The following is a 9,716-nucleotide window of genomic DNA, read 5'->3' as shown; positions in this document are numbered from 1 at the left end:
CATCGTGTGAATGGAGACAGAAGAAGGGATTCCAGCCCTGGGTCTCCTGCAGGTGTGAACCCTCCCCAATCTTTTACCTGCCTACATAGATGACAAGATGAGGTTTGGTCACTGTTGCAGGAGGAGCCTGAGAGTTTACACTAAAGTTGTGCTGTGGTTCTCAGAGTGGCCACTGGGGGCGCCCTCCTCATTCTGCTGGCCGGAGTTTTGCTCGGGTCTTGTTCTCTCTCTCTGCTGGAAATGTGCTCTTAATTATCATATGTATAAGAGAGTTTCAGGAAGGGGCTGAACAAGGCGAATCCCATCAGAGCCAAGAGCAGGCAGTAACATCCAGGGGGCTGGAAACAGAGCCCTGGAATAAAAGTGCAGAGGACAGGACAGAGCAGCAGCAGCAGAGCCGCAGAGCTGAACTCACTCAGCCTTTGTGCCTTGGATTCTACTTCAGCCACTTCTCAAGAACTTGCCCTAACTTTTCCTCTATGTACAAGCTGGGATTGTGATCTGCAAGGACTTTGCTCCTGGGATTGTCAGCAGAGGACAAAGTCAGAGACTGTCTGTGCTGTCAGAGAGCAAACCTGGGCAGCCTGGATTTAAAGAAAATTGTCTCTAGTTGCTCCACCAGCATGCAGAACTACAAGTATGACAAGGCAATGGTGCCAGAGAACAGGAATGGGGGCAGCACCACTCTGAACAACAATAATGGCCCAGGAAACTGCAAGAAGATCCTGCTCATCTTCCTGGATCTCTTCTGCCTTATAGTCGGTGAGTCAACTCTTAGGTTTTCCTTTACACCTTGGGCTCTCAGGTCAGAGCTGCGGGGCTGTCACAGTGTGTAAGGTCTGGCATATACTCCTCTGACAATGCACACTGCAATACTTACTATATCATATTGGATTACGGTACACTGTGCATTATATCATGGCTGCAGCAGATATAGACTGTCCTTGGATTGTGCAATATTCTGCATTACATTACGTTTGCATTATATTATATTTTGCATTCTGTCCCTTTACATTGTGTTGTATGTTGCATTATCTTGTGCTTGTCTTGTGTTATATTTTTTACTATATTGTATTTGCATTGTGTTGTATGTTGCATTAGTTTGTGTTATATTATGTTACTATATTGCATTTGCATTGTGTTGTATGTTGCATTAGTTTGTGTTATGTTGTTATGTTACTATATTGTGTTGTGAGTTGCATTGGTCTGTGCTTGTCTTGTGTTATATTACTTTACTTTATTGTGTTTGCATTTTTTTTTCCACTGCATTGTTTTGTGTTTGCATTGTGTTACACTTTGCTTTATATTCCCTTTGCATTGTGTTATATGTTGCACTGGATATTTTGCATTGTGTTGTGTTTGCATTATGTTACAATGTTGCAGTAGATTGTTTGCTTGCATTCTATTTTGCATTGTGTTGCTTTATGTTGTGTTACATATCGCCCTATGCTGTGTACGTTTTGCACTAGTCACTATAAGTATTATATTGCGTTCCCCCTGCAGACTGATGCCGGCCCCCCACCAGCCCCTTACCTTCAGCTTTTACTACCCACAATATTTTCATTCCACTCCATATTTTCAGGAAATATTTTTGTTAGGAAAAAGTGATGTGTAACATTGTATCCTGTCTGCTCCACTTCTGCAAACTCTCACTGACTTCATAGTCCTAGTGCCTGCTGGAGGTGCAGGGTTGAGTTTCGCTTGTGGTGTAAATTGTCACAGTAAAAGGGAAAGTGCGATTAATATGTGGAAAGCACCAGCAAATCCAGATCGACCGGTTGTATTCCACAATATTATAGTATTTCCCAATTAAATTCCACAACCATCACCAATGTCATGGATTTGGGCTGGATTTCTGGGTCTCTGCCATATACAGCCTGCAGGCACATATGGAGCAAGACTACAACTCTCAGCATCTAATGAGTATATGGCTGTATATGGTGCTGATTATGGACACCCATCTGCTGGGAGTGCGCGCTTGTGTGTGTTTAGATTGTAGCTTTTGCTGTATAAACCATACAGATGGAGTTGTACACACTACTGTGTGGTCTGGGAGAAGGCAGCTTAGGTTCCTATAGATTGTATATGGGAGAGGCATGTGATATCCCCCAGTGTAAAGCAGCTGGTGCATGTATGATGGGGGGAGCTGGCCAGGGGGTTATGGGTTGTCTGGGTCTGTTTGGGGAGAAGGACTGCCTCAGTCTTATCAGATTGAAGAAAAATCCCATCAATATCATCAAAGACCTTCCCTTGTCCTGTCAGGCTTGGTCTGAATTCTCCACATTGCCTTCTGCAATCTCCGTTGTCTGACTTCTCCTCCACTCAGCTGTACAACACTTATGAAATGATTTTCCAAAACCACAATTAGACCCCCCTCCTCCTTCCAGCTTACTGTGGGCTGTAACCTGATAAGTAGGAGTAAGAGGCGCCGGGTCTACAGTCACTTACTGCAGCAGATATATGATCAGGACACTATCATTGCACCGCCATATGCTGCCCCTTTAAGAGTGCCCTCCATAGTGACAAATGTCCCATTCACCCTGACATGTTTCTAAAGGTCATGTCATGACAGCCTACGTCTATCAGGAACATATTGCAATGACTTGGCTCGGTGGCTAAGCTGCATGTCAACAGTGTAGTAAGTAGCCGGTCAATAGTAGATACTTAAAGTTGACTTAAAGGGTCTCTAAAGCTGAGCTGAATCCATAAATCATTATATAATTGACATCTGGTTTGCATTGTGTCCCATGTAACTGAGAATGGTTGGAGATTGGATAGCTTTAGGTCCTTTAAACTTCATGAGCGCCCCCTTGATATACAGTCTGCGTTGGCTTGGCTCCATCCACTACAGTTGAGATCTCACTTTGTGGCTGTCATTGCCGGGGTAAGAAGGTTTGTGTTACAACCATTAGTGCAGATTGCAAGGATTCTGCCTTAGGAGCTTTGCTGGGATTCAGAAATGTAAAGCTGATTCTTCTATCTTTCTATCTGCACTTCTACCTCCACCATTGACTCCATTGTCCGTCCAGATGAAAGGCGCAGATTCCAGATAACAGGACCCAGAGAGGAGAAGACACTTTGGCAGGTTCACTTGACGTTTGCTCTGTAAACTTTCCAAATATAGGAGCTAATCCCAAACCGCCGGCTAATCTCTGACCGTAATCCTCAGATCACTGGCAGATCCGTTTTATTTGTGGCTTTGCCCTATGATTGTAGTCATTCTAGGGTGTTTCTAGATTTGCTCTGTGATATACATGGGGGCGCTGTCTTCTATCTTCTATGACGAGTCTCCTGAGATCCGTAACTTGAGTGTGGGTTACCTTGCTCCTTTGAGGACGCTTTAGTGTCACAGGATTCTCCCTGTTCACTTTATGGCTGGCAGCTATGAAATCTGATGTGCTAAAGGTTTCTGCAAGGCGCAGCTATCGGGTGACACCGTGCAGGCGCCTCCTAAGCTGAGGGGGACTGGTCCTTGCGATCAGGCAGAAGATGTTGTAGATCTGGTGATCTGTAGTGAGTGGAATTATGGGAATTAAGAAATGTACAATGTGGCAGAATGGATACAATGAGACAACTTAGTGGTACAGACTGGACAGACGGGTCCCTTCTTCCCAAACTATCTCCCCATCATCTAGGACCAGATTTATAGAAAGCCAATAAATCTAAGTATGTTCTAGAGTGTAGAAAATAACTGAAGTGTCCAATGAAGACACAAAACTCCATCTAGAAGTTGCCCTGGGTCAGATTAGACCCGGGCTGTGACCTTAAGACTTCCTTCTGTAGGGTCTTCGCTCTCTAGGTAAGGAACCTGCTGCCGTCTTGACTGTAGACTTGAGACGAGTCCTGACTTCTGGGTCTTACCTTAACACTGAAGTGAAGGCTAAATCTTGAGTCAGATGTCTCTAAATCTAAGTCTATAAATCAAGGAGCGGAGACTTTGACTGTCAATAAGATGTCTGCTTTGCCAGGGGGAGTGAAACGTTTCATTAACAACTTCTGTCCTCCTTATTGCAAAATTCCTCAGGCCGAGGAGGTCGGAGTCATCTGTCTTGTCTGTCCATGTTTTCTTTTTTTGCATTGCACCCTGGTCCAAGTCCAAGAATGACTATTCAATGTGTGAGGGCGTTAACAGTAATCCCCAGAAATGGTTAATTGTACTTTACGGGTAATTAGTTTTGCTGCCCCAATTATTGTCATTATTCTCAGTTTCATCAGAAGCCCCTTCACCCGGGAACGTCTTGACAATGACTTCAATTAGAAGTGCTCTGCATCTTAAAGAACCTGCATGAAACTCATTTGCATGACAGATTGCACAGGCTGGCCTGTAGTATCATCCATAGTAGACAATCATGGTGGAGTTTCATGATGGGTGTAAGTTGAAGGCCACCATGGATGTTGGAGACCTTCATCATTAACACAAACTATATAAAGCGTACTATATAAAGCGTGCTCAACCTTTATAACATTCAGTCCAGCCCAGTAAGAAGTTGCATTAGTATGGCTTGGAGAGCAGAGGTTGCTATGACATGCTTAGAAGGTATCTTAGATAAGAACCAGGGTTTCCACTCAACACCAACATTCCCTGACACATTGATATGCATTACCCTAAGCACATATGACTGGAAACTGAGGGCAGATCCCACATTCTGGTTATTGTGATGGGATCTGGAGATTGGTACGACTGTGCACCTTGGTCGTCCAACTCCTCCTGGACTCTCTGTAATGTCTTGTTTGAGGAGTACCATGTATTAGTGAATGACAAGTGGTCAGGTTGCAAGGCCATGCTGGAAGGCATCTTGGAGAAGAACCAGGACCTGTACTCAACACCAGGATTCCTTGATAGACAAATGTACATTACCCTGAGCACAAATGACTGGAAACTGAGGGCAGATCCCACCAACTGGTCAGGGTGATGGGATCTGGAGAATATTACGACTCTGCACCTTAGTCATCCAACTCCTCCATGATTATATATGTAATGTTATCTGTGATTGATGTATACAAATATGTCTTGACTTATGTCTTGAAAGCCAGGGCTTCCACTCAACACCAATCCATTATCGTGAATAGGGATGACTAGGACTTGAGGGCAGAATCCACCATCTGGTGAGGTGAGCTGGAGGTTACATAGGCGCATACTACTCTCCATCTTGGTCTTGCTACCTCTTCACCACTGTCTAGAAGGTTCCTTTGAGGGGCACCAAGTAACATCAGAGTGAGCAGGAGGTTTCGCAGACTGCACCTTAGTCTTGCTACCTCTTCACCACTGTCTAGAATATCCCCTTCGAGGGGCACCACATAGCGGCAGAGTCCACCACCTGGTGAGGTGAGCTGGAGGTTACGTAGACTTGTAGGATGATCCATCTTGGTCTCGCTACCTCTTCGCCACTGTCTAGAATATCCCCTTTGAGGGGCACCACCTAGCCGCAGAGCCAAAGTTTTCTTAATGAATGATTGACAGGTGCAAACACTTCTGGGCTTTCCTTCGAAACACGCCAAGGAGATTTACAAGAGAACTTTCTTCATCCTACATTTTCCATGGTCTTAGATGGTATCGTAAACTTGAAGGTGGTAAGAAAATCCCAAGTATTTCACCAATGCCGGACAACACATTGGAGTAATTTCATCCACCCAGTTAATAATATTTACAGAAACCTTTCTGATTCCCGTCTTGCTACAGTGGAAGGGGCTTCGGGACCATCTGGAATAACTTTAAGAGGGAAGGGGGTTGTTTAACCCTTTGTGGTACCACCAGCCACAGACCATTGCTTTCTTCCACCCCACTGTGGCCTCCTCTGGGCCATTTGGGGACCAGGCATCTGCAAATCCTATAAACTTGAACATGTCTGTCATGTGGGCACAGACCAAGTGGGAAATGTAAACCTTCCAGGAAACTTCTAATGAAACAGCAGGTACCGCGCCATCCTCCTCTTGTGGTCAGAATTTTCGGAGAGATTTCGTTACTTTTGACTTATTTTTTCTTAATTAGTTTCCTTTTTTTTCCCTGGAAACTGGATCTCCCTGTTGGTCTTTTAAAGGGGATGCAGAGGAGGGGGCTTCGTGCTCCACAGACAGGCCGGACGGGGTCTGGAAACTGGCGGTCCGCTGATAGATTGGTGTCTGGCAACTTTTTTTTTTTCTCTGGTGCTTAATTTTTGGGAAAAACAATCTAAACCTACATAACCCTGTCTGTGATCTTTGATGTTAGCCTTGAAATAGGAGAAGCCCAAAATGGAATCTGATTTTCAGCTTTGGAGGTGACCGTGGGCCGGGCGTCTAATTCCTCATAGGGACAGTCATGTAGCTTGGAGCGTATGGACATATAGATTTGTATACACCTGCTGACCCCGATCTGCCATGCATCTCCAACATTGGGAGGGGGATTATCCTAAACTCTGATAATTCATTTGTTGATCGATTGATTCCGGCGCCACCTAGTGGTTAGTTATTCTGAAAAACCTATTTACAGATATGATTTCCTCATAGCTTTGAGCAGTGTTTTCTTTATAGGATCTTTTATGGGTGAAGTGCGAGTCTCCAGTGTGGGCGGCGAAGTCCCGTAAATGCAGATTCCTGTAAATGCCGCTCTAAAAAGTTACTAAGTATAGACCGAGCCATAGGACATCATCCAATTATACAATCACTTTACTGCGCTTCGCCCAATGCCACCGGCTACAGAACTGAGAGAATCTGATTAGGGCTATTAGCAAGGCAGCAAATCCTGGAAGACAACCAACATGGAGGGGGTTATCATCCAGCTTTCCCAGGACCAGATATAGGACAGTTCAAGGTCATATAGTGACAGGGGAAAGGCTAATATTAGTGTTACCATCTGAAAGCTTTGGGCTTCGAGGTCAGTTACATATTAACCAAGATATAGCCTGAGAATGGAAGTCAGAGGATGGAGGCTCTGCAGGCGCGGAGCAGGGTCAAAGTCTTGTCGGAGCTTGTAGTCAGGAGGTTCCTCTGCAGAATTTACTTTCCAAGGTTCCCTCACCTTCATCTTCATGCTCCATAGTGATAGGACATCTCTGGAGTCATGACCGGGATGTGATTTCACATTTATTTCTGTGTATTCTTCCAGAATTCTTGATGCAGTTTGAGAGACGTCTTATCTTCTTCTTCTTCTATTGGCCAAAACCCAAGTATGTAGGATCGTAACATCTGCAGGATTTGTGGGAACAGCTGACCGGAATGAACTAGAGTCATTGCAGGGCGCCCGAGAACTTCATGTCCGTGTACTCTACTATTTGGGGCACTGGACTGACCACCATTCCTCCATTGTTGAGTTATGGACTAGGATTTGGTAGACTGAAGTTGGTCATAGCCCCATTAGATGCTGGGGTCAGTGGTTGTACCTCCTATGTGGAGCTTTCTGATGTGTGGCAAAGAAGAGAAGGTTTGACAGGTGTCTCCATCACTGGTGGCCAGACTTTCCACCTGTTGAAAGACCTAGACCTTGACTGTCTATGACTTTGGCCTGGATCCAGTAGGAGGCGCTGTCTCGGCTGTGTTGGCTGTCCATCCACCAGCCTGTCACGACTAACACCCCCCACGCCTCGGCATTTGTTGTTGCAGTAGCTCCAAGTCGTTCCAACTAAATACATCTCTCCTAAATACAGCTCTTTCCTTAACCCGCTAAGTTTGCGGTAGAGAGATGGCGCCTAATACTAATAGTCACATGAGGTGGTGTGGACATCAGAACTGAGACAGCGCCCCCTACTGAATCCAGACCAGATCAGGGAGAACGTACTTCTAACCTCTCCATCTAGTATCTCGTCTTTCTTTGGCAGTTACCCTATTACGTGGCCTTTATGATTCCTCCAAGATGACAGGTTGTCCATTAGACAACCTCCCTTAGACCTAAGAAAGTCACGCTATTCCTTAGAGGTCGTCCACATCGACCAGGGCTTATGTGATGTCATTACCGGTAGTAGGTTGTCTTGTTACCCAATGGTTTGGCCAAAAAGTATCAAAGACTACTGATTCCATCAAGATGATGTGCAATGGTCTCTCTTAAGTCAAACACCAAGAGACATAGGAAAGTCACCCCATCCCTCAGAAGAAGACCAAGGACTTGTCATTACTATTAATACCCAATTGGAACCATCCAGCAGTAACTTGGCTGCATGGAAGTTTGGAGTTGTGCATTGACTCCAGTGGACAGAGAGGTGTCTCACATCTAATAGATAGACCTACCCACCACCTAAGAAAGCGCCAAGTGTGGGAAGTCTGAGGCCTGAGGTCATCTTCTAGTCTAGGCCTTCCTCCTCTGGTCTCCTCTGAAGGCTCCATCATTGCGTCACCTTGTTGCAGGACGTCTCCCATCTCTGCTCATCCACCATGACTCCTTCATCTTGTGTCGCCATCTACCTTTTTCGTGTCTCTCTTCCCGTCAGCCCATTTGATTAGGAAATCAAGACGAGCGGAGAGGGGCGAGAACAATGCCCCTTTCAACTGCCTGATCTAATTTAGTATCTTTGAGAAGTGAATACCGCCTTGTACTCGGGGCTTTCACCGGCCATACAAATGTCTCTGTGAATGCCAATTCATGCCGCACATAACTCCGACAGAGCCAAATGGCCGTTATTTTTTTCCCACCAATTCTATTGAAAAGTTTGCACAATGGACATTGTTTCAGGGCTGTCGCCTTGGAAACCGCCATTGATGGCCGATCGTACATCTCAGTCCCAGTAATCCGTCCTGGTCCTGTTATATGACCCCCCATAAACAACCTAAAAATTCTGGTGAAGTATCAGAAGGTGACAACTTGTGTCAGGGCTCCGTCGTGTTCGCACCTTCTCATGGCCGGGCCTGAATATTAATTGATACTTTGTAACCTGTTTGGAGTCGGGTTGTGTTCAGACTTGTATGAAGTCTCCTACAGAAAGTGAGGACGGCCGCATCCTTAAATTACACGGCGTGGTTTACGAGCTCTGGCTAATAAGTCTTATCATTGGGGTTTCCCGCAGTGAAAGGACGGAGGTTTGTGCGGCAGGTTCAGGGCGCCCCGGCCCATGGTCAGAGCCCTATTCACATGAGGCTTTAGCTGAATCCTGCAGTGATTAACATGGGATGGGATCTGCTGCGCTGTGTGTACAGGGCCAGGACGGGCCCCGGGGAAGACGAGGCGAGATAATAACAGTGTGATGTGTTATGGAAGGCTGGGACTTGTAGTGTCATTTGTATAGGGTAGTACAATGTCAGACTATATAGAGTATAATAGGATTGTATTATGGTCGTGTCCAGTGGTCGGTCATGTTGGGGGTTGTAGTGCCCTATATATAGAGTATAATAGGATTGTATTATGGTCGTGTCCAGTGGTCGGTCATGTTGGGGGTTGTAGTGCCCTATATATAGAGTATAATAGGATTGTATTATGGTCGTGTCCAGTGGTCGGTCATGTTGGGGGTTGTAGTGCCCTATATATATAGAGTATAATAGGATTGTATTATGGTCGTGTCCAGTGGTCGCTCATGTTGGGGGTTGTAGTGCCCTATATATAGAGTATAATAGGATTGTATTATGGTCGTGTCCAGTGGTCGTTCATGTTGGGGGTTGTAGTGCCCTATATATATAGAGTATAATAGGATTGTATTATGGTCGTGTCCAGTGGTCGCTCATGTTGGGGGTTGTAGTGCCCTATATATAGAGTATAATAGGATTGTATTATGGTCGTGTCCAGTGGTCGCTCATGTTGGGGGTTGTAGTGCCCT

General features: G+C 45.4%; 1 protein-coding gene across 2 annotated transcripts in view; it reads left to right on the top strand.

Moving 5' to 3' along the window:
- The first annotated feature begins 381 nt into the window (after positions 1-381).
- Positions 382-9,716, top strand: part of PLPP3 (phospholipid phosphatase 3) — a 47,049-nt gene continuing 37,714 nt past the window's right edge. The window contains exon 1 of one of the 2 annotated variants that reach the window (XM_075286467.1): positions 382-762. In XM_075286467.1, the coding sequence (XP_075142568.1) occupies positions 624-762 (139 nt within the window). In that variant the 5' untranslated portion in view covers positions 382-623. The remainder of the gene's footprint in view (positions 763-9,716) is intronic. The other variant, XM_075286466.1, reaches the window with a different exon arrangement.

Source organism: Leptodactylus fuscus, chromosome 9 (assembly GCF_031893055.1).
Source record: "Leptodactylus fuscus isolate aLepFus1 chromosome 9, aLepFus1.hap2, whole genome shotgun sequence".
Lineage (NCBI taxonomy): Eukaryota > Metazoa > Chordata > Amphibia > Anura > Leptodactylidae > Leptodactylus > Leptodactylus fuscus.
This window is presented reverse-complemented; position numbering and strand designations above follow the sequence as displayed.